Consider the following 16,233-nt stretch of genomic DNA (forward strand, 5'->3'; position numbering starts at 1 on the left):
ATGCCCTCCCCGTGCCCTTCTGTTTGTGTGGTCACGGTTAAGCCACGTCAATATTTTATATTACTATTTTTTTTTGTCTTATTATTTTTATAAAAAACAATATAAAATATTAGCATGAATTAACCGTGACCACACAAAACAGGAGGGCACGGGGAGGGCACCGAAATGGGAGGTGGAGAATCCAAGTCCTGCGAGTATAGGGCGAAAGTCAACGGATGTTTTTAGTGTCGTGTCCCATTATGTCGGTGATGTCGTGTCCATGGCCCACTCGGAAGCAGGTAACGGTAGATATTTTAGATATTTCAGCTATGGGTCACACCTGTCTAGGGGCCCATTGACCCTTGGCACTCCATTAACATTTTACTAAGCAAAATATCTCGATTTTTAAACTAATTAAAAATATAATTAGGCAGTCGATTAGTGGAGGGAGATATTTTTATTTTTATTTTATTTTAATATAATTAATTAGTTTGGAGGGCAAAATCGTCAGAGGAATAAAAAGTCAAACTTTAAAGTTATAGTTGCGACGACGAATCAAACCTGGCGCTTTTTTATAGTGGAAGGCAAACGCACACATAGACACATACCTTCAATCTTCCCACTCTCTCCACTGCGATCCCCACTCCACTCTCCCCTTACTGTTTTATTTGATCCATTTTTCCAGAAAAACCCTAGAAATTCACTTCAAAAGGTTGGATTTTTATGTTTATTTTTCAAGATATTCGGTTAAATAATTCTCCTTCTGTAGTGTTTGCAGGCCTCTATTTTTGCCGTGAGCTTCAGTTCAACTGGTGTATGAATTTCATTAATTTATTTGGGTTTTGTTTTAGGGTTTTGGTGGTTGGATAAAACCGAGAATTGGGGAACAGAGCAGTGAGCCAAAGGTACCAATTTTTGTGTTTTTCACTTTCATGCATGACTTATATGATTTTTTTTTTTTTTTTTTGTGTGTTGTTATTAATTGAGATTTTGTATTTAAGTAGTGAAATTTGGTCTTATTATTTTTTCTTGAATTTTTTTTAGGGTTTCTGAAACGTAGATTTGATTTGAGTGTGGTGAATTGACTGTTTGTGGGGTTATATGCAAGTACAATAGACAAGGGGGTGTGTGTTTGTGTGAAGTCAGAACCAAGAGCATGTTTTCTGGGGTTGGTGTTGCTGTAGAATCTGACTTGGTGAGGTAGTGACCGGAGAATTGAGACTTTGAGTTGACTCAGGTCTTTTTCGCTCGGGAAGAAGGTTATGCAACTCGTTAGAAGGTTTCTACCTTTTGTTTTGTATTGTTTTTGGTTCTTCTGTTGGGGAAAGGGGGAGAGTACATACGCTTTTGGGTATGAACGGTTGGATGCGATTTTCATCGCCTGTGGTTAGTCTTGACTTTTGAGTGAAAGGCTAACACACCATGCCAAGTGCAGTTCATGGTTGACCAATTTTTCGAGGCAAGTTATTGATCAGATCACTTGTCTGATTAATGAGCTGTTTACTATCTGTTTCCAGATAATACTTTGTCCAGTTTTCTATTAAGGCAGATTACTCGGTTTCAAACATTACTCTTGATTACGCACCGGTTAGAATAATGGAATTTCGTATGGTGGTCGTCTATTTGGATGAGATAAAAGGTGCACTGGTACTTATGTTAAGTCTGGTTTCTAATTGGAACAATATCGATTGCTATAAACCATAAGAGTACTCAAATGATTTGTACGGTTATGCTAGACATCCTTTCGGGAGCAATTTGGTTAAAGGTTTCTAGTGTTTGATTTAAGGTGGAAGAGATTTTTGGTATTGATTGTTAAAGCTTTAGTTTGACCTTATAGTATTAACTGACGGGACTTATGTTTTATGGGTTTTACATTTTTAGTATGTGGTTTAATTTGGGGAAGTCATCCCCCTGTTTATTTTTGCCCTTTCGGTTGAATAAATCAAAGGAGAATACAGGGACGGAAGTAAGGGGAAAATGGGCGTGCAAAAGTCATTTCCCACTTTTTGTGGCACAGCTGGTCACCAACCCTTTGAAATGGGTGTTAGCCAGCTCCCAGAGTTGTTTCTGCATTATCTACTTTCTGTTAGGGTTTTGGAAATTTAATTCTGGAAATTCATAACCGACTCAAATTTCGTAACAGTAGTGTTCGTACTGATTGTTTATTATGTACTCTGCACCATAGGGGAGGGTAGAGAACTTTTTTTACCAACGTACGCCAATATGGATCAGCAAGGACATGGGCATCCAGCAACTATGGGAGTGGCTGGAACTGCAGCTCAAGCATCATATGGTGTGAACCCGTATGGATCAGTTGGGATGATGCAATCTCCTACTCAGCCAGCAGGTTCTGCCGCCTCTTCTCAGCTTGCACAACACCAGCTAGCTTATCAGCACATCCACCAGCAGCAACAACAGCAACTGCAGCAACAACTCCAAAAATTTTGGGGAGAGCAGCATAAAGAAATTGATCAAACTAATGATTTCAAAAACCATAGTTTGCCATTGGCCAGGATTAAGAAGATTATGAAGGCGGATGAGGATGTGAGGATGATATCAGCCGAAGCTCCTGTCATATTTGCTAGGGCCTGTGAGATGTTCATTCTAGAGTTGACAATGCGGTCTTGGAATCACACAGAGGAGAACAAAAGAAGAACACTGCAAAAGAATGACATTGCAGCAGCAATTACGAGGACTGATATATTTGACTTTCTGGTTGATATCGTCCCAAGAGAGGATTTGAAAGACGAGGTACTTGCATCAATCCCAAGAGGTGGGAATCCCCCAGTTGGGGGTCCATCTGATGGTGTTCCTTACTATTACATGCCTCCTCAGCATGCTTCGCAGGTTGGTGCTCCGGCGATGATAGTGGGAAAGCCTGTGATGGATCAGAATCTCTATGGCCAGCAGGCACATCCGTACATTGCTCAACCAACATGGCCACAGCAACAACAGCATCCGCACGACGACCTTGAGTAAAAGAGTAAATGGAGTAAAAATTGGAAGGCCAATTTGACTATATCATCATTGTTTGTAATTGAAGGCTTACAATTTAAAGTGTTTATCTTGGATACAGTAGTTACGTAGTTTGTCTTTTCCGGTCCTTAGTGTTACAAAATATTTGGGTTTGGTACATGAAAATTGAAATGATTCAGTAAAAGGTGTGGATTCTGGTACTGTAAATTATATGGCTTTTATGTATTTTGTTCTGCCGGTAAATCCAAAGCTTGACAAAGTGGGTTGGTTGAGGAGGAAAGTGGTCAAACACACGGCCACTTAGAACAATTGATGTTTATTATCCATTCATTCTGCTTTGTTGCTTGTTCTGTAGCACAAGAATCTGGGAAAGTGGTCCTTATGGCTCGCTCAGTTGGGAAGTCCGTTTTGCATCTAAACTCATAAACCATCTTATTGAAAATCCTTTCCTTCCCTGGAAATTTTATGCTCTTACAAGATAATACAATCTAGAGGTCGCACTTGGTGCGATGGCAAGTGCCTTCGCCCATGAGCGGTAGGTCTCGGTTCGAGACTTGGGAGCAACCTCTCCATAAATGGGAATAAGGCTAGCCGACATTCACCTCTCCCAGACCCTGCGTAAAGCGGGAGCCTTGTGCACTGGGTACGACCTTTTACAAGATAATACAATCAGTCAAGAAAGAACTTGGACACGACGCTTTCTCCGTCAATGATACCATGCGTTATTGTCGAAATTCAGACGGTCATCACCTTCTGACCTTATCAGAAGCTGATGCCTTCTCAGCACAGCACACCAACCAAACATGTAAAAGCACTTCTTTTGGCTGTTCGGCAAAGTACAGTGGACTGGTGGAGGCTGTTCAAGTGGAAGGAGAAATAGAATGCACGTGCGCAAACTTAAGTACCACACTCACGACGCCGTTTTACCTTTCTTTGGTTTCCTGCTTTTTGTACATCTGTAGCAGGAGGCAGGAGGGAGGAAAAGGCCGTAGCTTTGGGTAGCGGTTGTTGGTGGGGGCTGGAAGAAAGAAGGAAGAGAGAACGAAGGGCAGGATGAAAGTGAATTCGAATGCGATGAGATCGGGAGTTGTGGTGCTCGGAGCGCTGGCGTTTGGGTACTTGACGCTGCAGCTTGGCTTCCGGCCCTTTCTCGAAAGAGCTCAATCTGCCGTTGACGACTTTGATCCGGCGTCCTCCTCCTCCTCCTCCTCCGCCGCCGCCGAACAACAAGAACAACAACAACCCGACTCCAGCAGCTCCACCCGCCACTTCTAAATGAATAAACACCGATTACTGATTACCCAAAACCCCACAACCCTTGCTTGATTTTTCTTTATTCCGTTTCTTTTGCTTTTTTTTATTGGATTCGGAAGTTGTACTGCGCTGCGCAACTGGGTTTCTTTGCTGAATGATGGAATTGCTGTGTCCAGTCGTGCTCCGAAAGGTATCGAATTGAACTTGATTTCATGGAATTACTACTGCTGATGATGGATTTGGATTCATGTTTCTTCCCCAAAATTAATAAAACATTGTGACAAGAAAGAATTCTTAGCTATAAAGGGGTGTGCTTTGCAATTGGTTCGGTGGTTTTTTTCAGTTGATAATCACCCATCTACTTGTTGTGAGTTCATGTCTTTTTTTGCTTTGTAAGGATGGTTGAAATTAGAGCTATGCATTTGGAGGCTTAACCGCGTAAGTTTTTGGTTGTGTTGTTGTCAACAACGAGTTTCGAGTTCCATATGGTTTCTGAAAAACTTGCTTATCGCCTGAATATCAAGTAAACTCGAGGTTGATGAAGACATGGCACAAACATTCTTTTGTAGAGTGAAGAAAAGAACAAAGCTCGTTTCATTTGGGTTTTACGTAAAATATGCATTCTTATGGTTCTTTGGTAACGTATATGAATAATATCATTGATTTAGAAATGTCAATGACTCAATGTTTATGGCACTGTAATATTTTCTTCCCTAGGATAACAACTGTATTTGCTACCCCAATACTCTCTAGTTTTTGACAAATCTTCAATTTGAAAAGTGTGGTTTATAGTTATGTATATATATTTTGCATGATAAGAGTCTCTCTCGCCGGATTAATGTTCATACTCCCTTGTAATTGTAGCTGAACTCCCGTCTCAATCCGGTTATCATAATATCCAAAATCACAATTACAAAAATGTTTAACCTTTGGGTTGGAGCTAACAAATGTACATGATTGCATTGTTTTCTTAAACCAAAGTTGTGAGGTACGTCAAACTGGGCACATGCAGTGTTTGGTTGTTCTAAATTCTAATGATGTTTTACAAACATATTATTTAAAGAGACTTTTAGCGTCGTTATATATTTAGTTGTATTACACAAATGTTTTATGGTAAACGCGTTGGGGCAGATCATGAGGAAAAACCGAAAAAGAACTGGATGGCATTTTTGGTAGGCAAAGAATGATAGTGTTTCGAATTCTTTGATTCTTGAGCCATTCATATATGTAAACGGCATGAAGGTGTCAGTGTATGATTGCTTTGGTCAGAAGTAAGTGAACTACGGCTCCACAAGACCACATGATGATTTATGCAAGAGAGGGCTTAATGTTGAAGGGAAGCACTTAATAAAGTTGCAGAAGAAATGAGGGATTGGAATATTATTTCTGAGTTCATGTCTATTACTTGTTGTGAGTTCATGTCTTTTTTTGCTTTGTAATCACGGTTGAAATTAGAGCTATGAGGCTTAACCGCATTAATTTTTGGTTGTGTTATTAACAATGAGTTTTTGGTTCCAAATGGCTTCTTGAAAAACTTGTTTATTGGCCGATTTCAAGTAAAATTCAGGTTGATGAAGATATAGCTCCATTATGTGACCATGAAACTTCTTTATGATAGATACATTGCAACATACCTTTCTGGGCTTTTTGGCTAAGATCAAGATATACACATTACAACAGCATGGAATTGGAATTCAGTGTAGAGTGAAAAAAAGTAATGCTCATTTCATTAGGGTTTATTGTGTCGAATGTGCCATCTCTGACCTCGCCTCTTGTGTATTCGTATCATTGGGAATGGTAGTAGGTCTGTATGAATTATATCATAGAAATGTCGATGTTAATGGCACTGTATTCTCTTCACTGGGATAGGAATCTGTCACTGCTACCCAAATAATCTGTGGTTTTTGAAGTCTTAAATTTCAAGTGTGTAGTTTATAGCTACAGATAGTAAACTTTCTGCTTGTAATTGTAGCTGAACCAGCAGTCTCCCATCTCGGTCTGGTTACTATAAGATGAAAATACAAGTGCACACACAATCACAAAAAAGTTTATACCTTTGTGTTGAAGCTGACAAATGTACATGATTGTAGTCTTGTCTTAAATGAAATTATGATGCATGTTAAATTGGATCCTCACACGCGGTTTTTGGCTGTTCTTGTGCAGTTGTATTCTACTGGCAGACTGTTTAATGGCAAATGTGTTGGAGCAGATCATGAGGAAAAAAACTGGACAGAGGATGTGGTAGGCGAAGGATGGCAGTGGTTCAAGTTCTTTGTCATGTAGTATGTGCGTTACTCTTGAGCCATCCGTATTACTGCAAACAGCAGCGTATGATTGATTTCTTTGGCCAGAAGAAACCAAGACTCCGCGAAATGATTCATGCAAGTGAAGGCTAGATGTTTAAGTGAGGTAATTGACATAGTTGCAGAAGCAATTAGGGAAGGGAATGGTATTTATAAGAGAGCTCCTCCAGGATAGCATGTAAGTCAGAGAAGAACCTTGTGCAGAATTGATCGAATCTAGGTGTCGATGAACACCAAATTTTTACTAGTAGTAAATGTCTCTGTTTCAGAGAGTTTTGTATGGATTATTTTCTTTCAATCAAGGAGGGTTGTGGGTAAGTGGAATTTGAATCTCATGCATTGTTGTAGAAATCAAAAGAAAGAAAATGCGTTTGTTAGCGAAGCCTCTCCCTTTCCATCTTAATGCCAAAGCCCAATTGGCCCAGAGATTTTCAAAGTGCCCGTATTTGTTTTTTCAAAGTGCCGGTAATTTTCTTTTTCCAAGTGCCTGTAATTTTTCAAGGAGCCGGTAATTCTCTCAATTTTTATGAAATGTGAAGTACCGCTCGAATACCCAATATTTGAAAAAAAATCTCTCAAATTAAGCAACGAGGGAGGCTGTGATAATGGATTGGGATTATGATCAATCTAAGGTTAACGCTAAAGAGATAAAATTTGTAGATAAAATTTACAAATTAAATTATATGTCACCAATAGGAATGAGCACGTTTATCAACGCGTAAGTAATAATCAAATCATCAACTTTCATATAATTTAATTTACAAAATTCAGTATATAAATTTAACCGGCATTACTCAAAATATAACTGCTGATTAATGTTAAGCATTATGAATGATGGAGTCAGATTGTCATATTTGAGAAATAATGGATGGGAGATGGCGGGTACGTTATGCTGTTTAAGGTTTTCTGTCCCAGGTGAGACAGGTGGCATCATGTGATTTGACCATCCTCCTCCTCCTCCTCCTTCCCCGTATTAATCCCATGAACATGCATGGATGGTGTTTTATTAATACAAAAATCTAACTCATTTGAAATCATCTATTGCTAGCATCTCCCTTTTTGAAAGGTCCATGTAACAATAACACATGCTTGACTTTTTCACTTTTTAGGGCTCATCATGAAGGTTGAAAGTTCATTATTTTGCTCTTAACAAGTTGATTAGTTTCAATTATGTTGGTCATTAAAACCTACTTTCAGGTCAAGTATGAGTTGTTTCTATTTAGTTTGATCGGTTTCAGGTTTGAATTAATATATAGGGTTAAACTCTGTTTACTACCCTCATGTTTCGTGGTTTTCAACATTTAGTACATCAAGTTTTTTTCGTCCCAGAGTCATACCTAAAGTGTTAATTTTGGGACAATGTCATACATCTGTTAGTCAAACTGTTAAGTCTGCTGTTAACTGATGACGTGGTGCCTATGTGGACAATGATTGGGCGCCACGTGTCATTAAGGGATCCATGTGGAAATTAAAAATTTTTAAAAATTCAAAAAATTAAAATAATTAATTTTAAAAAAAAACAAAAACAAAACAAACAAAACCCATAACCTCTTCGTCTTCCCCACCCCCACCCGACATCCCTCCATCCCCTCCACCCCCTCCACCCCTTGCCCACCCGAGCCACCCCTTCTCCCGTCACCAACCCCATCCCCCAATTTTTCCCCCAGACCATCACCTCCTCTCTTTCCGCTGCAACATCTCCTCCGTCGGCAGAACCCCAAACCCCAAAAAATCCAATCCCAGGCTCGCGTCACCTTGCTTATGGTGGCTCCCAGATGCACGGGGTTGTTCAACTTCGAAATCGAAAGGAGGTGGTGAGGGGGCCCAAAACCCAATGAGATTCATGGGGGAATCTTAAAGAATCGTCGAGATTTGTTCGGGAAATCTTCGAAACGATTTTCTTGTAACTACCTTCCGGAAAACATGGTGGATGCAGGCGTTGCAGACGCATGGTGTGACACACGGGGGGGGGGTAGCAACACAGAGGTGAGATGGATGCTACACCTCTTAGAAATGGGAGCCGTGAAGAACATCTGGAACGCATGATGGTCGGCAAAAAATTCAGCAAAAAAAAAAAAAAAAAAAAAAAAGGAGAAATGGGAGCTGTGAATAACATCTGGAATGCCATGGAAGTAGCTGAGCAAAGCTTCTGATTGCTCCACCTCTCAGATCCATTCTTGTTTTCTGCAACCTGCTTTTAGCTTAGATGAATTATTTGATTTTTGTATTTGAAATTTATAACCTTTTTAAAAAATTCAGTTTGGTGGATGATAAATTGCAGGAAACGAGACAAATGTGAAAAAAAAAAAATTGATTTTGTTATTTTTGTGTATTTTTGCGTTTGCTTATATTTTATTGGAAGTGAAATTTTGAATTTTGATGTTTATATGCTGACGGAGGAGATGTTGCAGCGGGAAGAGAGGAGGAAGTGATGGTCTGGGGGAAAAATTGGGGGATGGGGTTGGTGACGGGAGAAGGGGTGGCTCAGGTGGGCAAGGGGTGGAGGGGGTGGTGGGGATGGAGGGATGGAGGGATGTCGGGTGGGGGTGGGGAAGACGAAGGGGTTCTGGGATTTTGTTTTTTTTCTTTTCTTTAAATTAATTTTTTTAATTTTTTAATTTTTTTTTTAATTTTTAATTTTCACGTGGACCCTTAATGACACGTGGCGCCTAATCATTGTCTACATAGGCGCCTCGTCATCAGTTAACGGCAGACTTTACAGTTTGACTAACGGATGTATGAGATTGTCCTAAAATTAACACTTTAGGTATGACTCTGAGACGAAAAAAACTTGATGTACTAAATGTTGAAAACCACGAAACATGAGAATAGTAAACATAGTTTAACCCTAATATATATTTATGTTTGATACCTAATCATAAAATAATTTTATTGTAGATGTGCCTTAGAGACTTTTTGAGTTTTAGATTGACACGCTTCATCGCGTTTGAAGATTGAAGTAGAATCCAATAAGTTGTAGCCATGGGAAAACTTGCCAAAAGCCTTGGGTTGGCCCAAACAACGAAGGAGGTTGAGATAATAAATCAAGGGTGTGCTATCCGCACATCCCTTTTTACTTCTCACACACCCCTTGTTAATTTATGTCCGTTGATCTTCTTCAATTCATCCGATCCGACGGCCGAAAATAAAAAAGGTGTGAGAGAAGTAAAAAGGGGTGTGTGGATATCACACCCCTAAATCAAGATTATGAAAGATCCAGGTTTGAATTTCTCTGATGTAACAACAAAGCATGCTTTTGTGTTGTGTTGATTCACAAAATAGGATGAGGATCATTTTCGAATCCTCTTTGTAGGGATCATATGGATCTTCATATTATTACCGTTTATCATATATCATGTGGTCAGTTTTTATTAGGTACTATTTGTGTTTAATCTTAAATAAAAAATTTAAAATAATTTCTGACTATATAATATACGATAAACGGTTTGAATGTGAGGATTTTTAGGATCCCACAATTTGGATCCGGATGGATCCAAATCCCAAAAATAGATCAAAGTGAGTGCTGAATAAATGGAAAGCGTTGTCATTCAAATTTGTGGAGTCAGATTTTCATCTTTGAAATAATTATTTAAACATGGATGGAGATGGCGGGTACGTCATGATGCTTAAGGTTTTCTGTCCCAGATGAGACAGGTTGCAGCATGTGATTTGAAGCTCCTCCTTCCTTGGATTAATCCCATGAACATGCATGAATCGTGATAGAAAAATGTTAAAGAAGATTCTTTGAGATGTTTTGTGGATTATCTATCATTTTAAAATTTAACGTCAATTTTTTTATCAATAATTATAAACATTGTGTAAAAAATATGAAATGACAAAGAGTTATGGAAAATCTCACTTCTAGAAAAGTTTCCTTAACATTTTTATTATAGTAAGGAGACTTTTTCAAAAGGAAAACTCTTCATGAATTCTTTGTTATCTTATATTTTTGGCACAATATTTTATAATATTAACACGAAAATTAACGTTAAACTGTGAAGTAATAGAAAATCTCTGAATGGTCCCACTCTAATAGGTTTCCTTAAGATTTCTCAATGTTTTAGTAAATACAAAAACGAATGATGTTTTAAACCTGATCAGGAATCAGAAAAGCAGCGTTCACGTGTAAACTTTGGGTATTATTATGTTGTTTTGTTCCGTCCTTTTGAATTAAAATTTGTTCTGCCTGCCCATTTCATGCGGCGTGTGTTTCCCTTCCGTTTGCATTAACCTTCTATTTTTCTTAATAAATTTCACAGGTTTAGTTAAGATTATATATATCACGTAATGCTAGCAACTTTTTCATTTGAACTTTTTTATTTCTATCTTCTCAGTTCTCTTTCTTATTTTACAATGTTGCACGATGATCCGAACTGTCTACTTTTCTAAGTCACCCTTTAAAGATCATCTTAACTAAGCATAAAATCATCTATCTTCTAGTGTCCCCCTCATAGAAAAGTCCATGTAACACTAACACATGCTTGACTATTTTTGCTAAACCTTGTTTTAAGATCATCATGAAAGTTGTAATAAGTTGATTATTTTGCCCTTAATAAGTTGATTCATTTCAACTATGTTGGTCATTACAAATTACTTTCACGTTTAGTGTGAGTTATCTCCATTTAGCTTGAGAAGCTTTCACGTCGGACTCAAATAAATACAAAAGTACTAATCATGAAATAGCTTTATAATAGGTGCTCGTTAGAGACAAATGTCTGGCGCCCGTTGCTTATATATCCCTACATATCCAAATGAAATCTCAATCCAAATCCTCTCAACAGTAAAATTTTAATTGGTTTTGGATTTTGGATTTTGGATTTTGGATTGACGCATAATGTGTCTATGGTGTTTGAGGATTGAGGTAGTGTCACACCCCAATCGGAGAATTAACTTAAAACTCCAATTAAAGCATGATTCACAATTTAATATGAAATAAAATCTTTGAGAATAGATTAATTCATAGTCAAAAAGTGAAGAAAGAAAAAAAAAAATAGAAGATATAAACATGTTCAAACATAATTCACATTTATTCACCAAGAGGTAATTCTCAAGTTTTACACAGCAATCTTTAAATAAATTTACATAAAGCTTCTTGTTCCTTATTCAAACAAAAGTGCAAACACCACCAAGCTCTTTATTTTATTTTTATTTACAGATATCATATAGTAAGTAACATCTTAAGCACAAGACTTAATTATCTAGTTCCGAACGTGCACAAATTTAATTAGGGTGAGCATAAAGCTCAGTAGGGACATTATACCTCAAAATATATATAACCATGAGTATATTATTATTATTATTATTTTAAAAACATTAGAAAAATGATATGTATGAATGCACAAAGTTTCTCTCTTCAAACCCATTAACCTGAACCCAAACACCATATTTCCCTTTTGTTAGTGCTCATGCCTAATTCCCTTTCACCAGTCCCGTATTACCCTTAAATTATTGTGCACTTTGGGGCTGGCCTGAGATCTGGTACATGCCAAGAAGCTACAATGTAAGTCCACGTAACTGCCAAACTAATCAAGTATCTTGGTCCAACTTGTGAGTTCCTATTCAAAATATAAACTATCACTATTTAAGCACACAATTTTAAATGTAACTCGTATTATAGATAGACTTTGTAGAATACATACTTTAATAAGTATGTATAATAATAACCCAAACAAAACGTACTTTCAATTTTCTAGTAAAATAGTTTTAAAACTAAAAGTTTTTGTATGGTGTAAATTTGTTATGCAAAATTAATATTGGATATCTGTACGAACCCACCAATAATATCTAAATATATTATTACAATCAGAACTCATATCCAACACCAAAATTTGTTTATTGACTTAGATGACTAGTTCAAAAGTTTCATGTTTCAAAATTTCACCTTGAAATCCCTTCGTTCCTACCAATCCATAACCAAAACCTCAACATAAAAGACTCTTTCTTTTTGAGTTTATGAAAGCTCTCTATTTTAAACAGTAACAGAACATAAATATATTTTGAAATCAAAGAGAAAATTGAACATTTTATAATATAAAACTATGGGGTTTTTGGCTGAAAGAGATTGACAATTGATTAACCAACCCCTTCAAAGCCCACTAAAATAGAAAAATGAATCAAATAAAAGGAATGAGAAGTCTAACCAAAAGAAAATTATTTCAACTCTTAGCACCCTTTCTCCTTCACTAGCCTTCTAAAACTATAAAGCTTTTTGTATGGCATTTCTATTACTGTTGATTCTCAAGAGAACTACTGACTCCCTATTTATACAGGTTTTTGTTTCTTTTTTAACCGGCTAAAAAAAAAACTCTTACTTATCCTAACAATCATGATGCCTAACTCTAGACTCTTCACCACCTTGGCTGATTTGGTATTGATGTGCTTTGAAAAAAAAACTGTTTCTATTGTGCTGTGAGAATAAACTCATTTTTGCTGCTTTCACGTTTTCAGTTTTTTTTTTTCCACCAAAAACTGTGAAAATAAGTTGTTTTTAAGTGTTTACCCAACATCTTTTTGAGCTCAGCTTTTTTTATACCCACTTTTTATAAAAGCACATCAGTACCAAATCAGTACTTAGACCTCCTCCTCCTGCTTCCATAGACTCCGCAAGTTCTCTTGGAACTAACACTTAGGTGACACAAGCCACCAAGCCACATAAATTGAACACCTCATGCTTGCTAGCAGTAAGAGGAGGATTCATCTGACTACCACATGGTAACTAGATTGAGATTGAGATGAAAATCCTAGCAAATGAAAATAACACACCTACTGATTTTAAATTCTTATGTGATGGTAAGAGAGAAAGAGGCATGGAAATCACAAGCTCAATTGTACAGTCATAAAGAAATAAAAACAAACTTACCTCATGAATTACTTGTTGGCTACTCCATTTAACTCTAGATAAGTATGAAATTGAAGACCCAAAGACAAAACTAATTTTTTGCTTCTGTAATTTTCGAAGAGAGAAAAAGCTAGAGTAAACTCCCTCCCCACCCCCCTCTTTTTTTCAGACTACAGTAGATTTGAGAAAAGGAGATTGTGGACTCCTTATTGGAGTTATCATCCAGAAGAAAGAAACAAATAAAAATCAATAAATTAATAACAACAAAATATTGTATTTGTCCTTTTTGTCAAAAGTATATAGTATATATTTTATAGGGATATGATATCTATATACCCATTTTTACTCCTCTCATTTCCTTTTAATTTTCGACCATCGGATCGGATGAATTGAAGAAAATCCAAGGACAGAAATTAACAAGGGGTGCGGGAGAAGTAAAAAAGAAGTGTGTGGATAACACACCCCATTATATATAATGAATCTCAAACATATGGACCAATATACATATTAATCTAACTATATAAATTAGAAAGTTAACCTAATTAAAAAAATTTCGGATTCTCACAGGTAGAATCCAATAAGTTGTAGCCATGGGAAAACTTGCCATACCATTTTTGTCAAACATTTTATCTTACCTATCAGAAAGGTAGGGAAAAAATAAGGCCAAACAATTGTCGTGTTCTCTTTGCTAATTGCTAGGGGTCAAATAATTGTCATATAATATATAGCAAAACTGATTTTCCTGAAAAATGATATAACAAGCACGAAAGTTGATTATATTAGTCTAATCTTATCTTTAGAATATATGCTAACTGTCTTGATGATTGAGCTAAGCATCGCACAAAGTAAACATCTCTTTTGATTAAGGTCCTGTTTGATATTCCAAGAGTATGTTGCATTTGTACACCTTATTATTATGACCCCAACAAAATTTAGAGGTTCTCTTTTCATTAGGGTCACTTGTCTTTAGCGCCGGACTCAAGAAAAATTATTCGGAGAATCACATGTAAATGTTAACAAACATTTTTTAGACATATGATAACTTTAAAAATTAAACCACAGTTCCATCATTCATAACATATAGAACAAATAACAATAGAAGTTATAATTGTCCACAATGTTGTTTTGACCAGGTAATATTTAAAAGAATAATAATAAAAGCAACTCTTCTTTGAGGCATTTTATCACACAGTTAGAGTGCTTGTGTGAAGGCCAACTCCAACCTTTAAAGTAGCAGCATCTAAGTTATCTATAAATATCCATCAAAGTTCGGAGGGTCATCTAATTCTCTGTGCTGCTGAGAAGCTTAGTGCGTCCGCCTCTGCTTGTGCTCATTCTATATCAGATTCTTTTATGAAATGTAAGATGTAAGTATAATATTTTTGTTTACAACAAATTTTTTTGGTTGAACTGTTTACTGTCAATTAGTGGTCTTTTGTCAATTTGTAGAGTGATTTTATAATATTTTGGTGGAGTCTCAGTCATTTTTATGAAAACTAGTATATGCCCACACATAAAATGTGTGTAAAAATTTTCATTTTCATTTTTAAAATTGAATGAGAGAGGAAGAGAAAGACAGAACGTGGGAGTGGGGAGAGATGCTTAAATTAGAGATAATAAAATCACCTATGGGTGAGGCTTAAACAAAAAACAACAAAATTTTGTTTTATGAAATTACGTTATTGTTCTTAACTTTTTTGTTGTAATAAAGGAAAAAAAAAACATATCTTTTCATTTTCTTTTGATTGACAAAAGAACTTTATTAATATGTAGTTTAAATAAAACTTGACGGTGTTAATAAGTTTTTGTAATACGAAAAAGAAAACCTAGTCAAGAGAGATGAGCCTTATTCCTCAAAATGCAAACACAACGAGAGCAAAGAGGAGTACAAGTCGGGAGTTCCCCACTCCCACTCCCACTCCCACTCCCACTCCCACCCAACTTCACAATTATGTCCACCAAATTTGGATTAGTTAGATATAATATGGCTTCAATGTGAGAAAAATTTGGATTAGTTACAAAAAATTGTTTTGTGAAATTACATTATTGTCTTTAACTTTTTTATTGTGATAAAAGAAAAAATATATATATTTTCATCGTCTTTTAATTGACAAAAAGATTTTCATTAATATGTAGTTTAGATAAAACTCGATGGTGTCAATAAATTTTAGTAGTATGAAATAGAAAACCTAGTCAAGACAGATAAGCCTTATTCCTCAAAATGCAAACACAAAGAGAGCAAAGAGGAGTACAAGTTGGGAGTTCCCCACCCCCACCCATACGGCACCCAACTTCACATTTATGTCCACCAAATCTGGATTAGTTAGATATAATATCGCTTCAATGTGAAAAAAATTAAATGCTCCGAGCTGATGAGTATTGTAATCATGAACATTGTGAAATTTTTCATAATTTTTTTAGGCTCGGAAAGAATCAAGATAATCACTTGCCATCAATTGTTCTCATTTTTTAAAAAGAAAAAAAAAATCAATTATTGTTTTTCAAAAAAAAAAAAAATTAATTTTTCAAAATAAAGAGAAATTGGAGAAGAACAAGTAGTTTGTTTTATTTTATTTTTAGAGAAAAAGAATGAAGACAGTGGTAATTGGCAAAATTAGGGAATAAAATATATCTAAGACCGCTTTACAGCCAGAGTGATGTCGGGATTATCATACGATCAACTCACCCACGCTCCACCTCCTCCTCGTGCACAACACTCCCCAGAACGTTTCGTCTCCCTCTCTTCCTCTTCTCTCCAAAACGTCACGTTCTAGCACTAAAAATACGGCAGCCGCCCTATATCCGTTACCCCCCCCTCTCTCTCTCCCTCCCTCCGGACCCGGCTTCTCTGCCCTTTCACTTTCCATACATTTTCATCTCCTT

The 16,233-nt window shown here is 36.6% G+C and overlaps 1 protein-coding gene and 1 long non-coding RNA gene across 2 annotated transcripts; both read left to right on the forward strand.

Annotated features, from left to right (window-relative positions):
* The first annotated feature begins 528 nt into the window (after positions 1 to 528).
* Positions 529 to 3,162, forward strand: LOC126596654 (nuclear transcription factor Y subunit C-3-like). Its single transcript, XM_050263319.1, has 3 exons — positions 529 to 691; positions 831 to 884; positions 2,165 to 3,162. The coding sequence occupies exon 3, from the start codon at positions 2,203 to 2,205 to the stop codon at positions 2,956 to 2,958; it is 756 nt and encodes a 251-aa protein (XP_050119276.1). The 5' UTR covers positions 529 to 691; positions 831 to 884; positions 2,165 to 2,202; the 3' UTR covers positions 2,959 to 3,162.
* A 1,074-nt stretch (positions 3,163 to 4,236) lies between these two features.
* Positions 4,237 to 6,830, forward strand: LOC126596656 (uncharacterized). Its single transcript, XR_007614012.1, has 2 exons — positions 4,237 to 4,399; positions 6,373 to 6,830. It is a non-coding gene; the product is annotated as an uncharacterized LOC126596656 (long non-coding RNA).
* The last annotated feature ends 9,403 nt before the right edge of the window (positions 6,831 to 16,233 follow it).

The sequence above is a fragment of the Malus sylvestris genome, chromosome 13 (genome assembly GCF_916048215.2).
Source record: "Malus sylvestris chromosome 13, drMalSylv7.2, whole genome shotgun sequence".
Taxonomy (NCBI): Eukaryota; Viridiplantae; Streptophyta; class Magnoliopsida; order Rosales; family Rosaceae; genus Malus; species Malus sylvestris.

Excerpts from the sequence above, each read along its gene's own strand:
- LOC126596654 (XM_050263319.1), top strand. The coding sequence starts at position 2,203 with ATGGATCAGCAAGGACATGGGCATCCAGCAACTATGGGAGTGGCTGGA.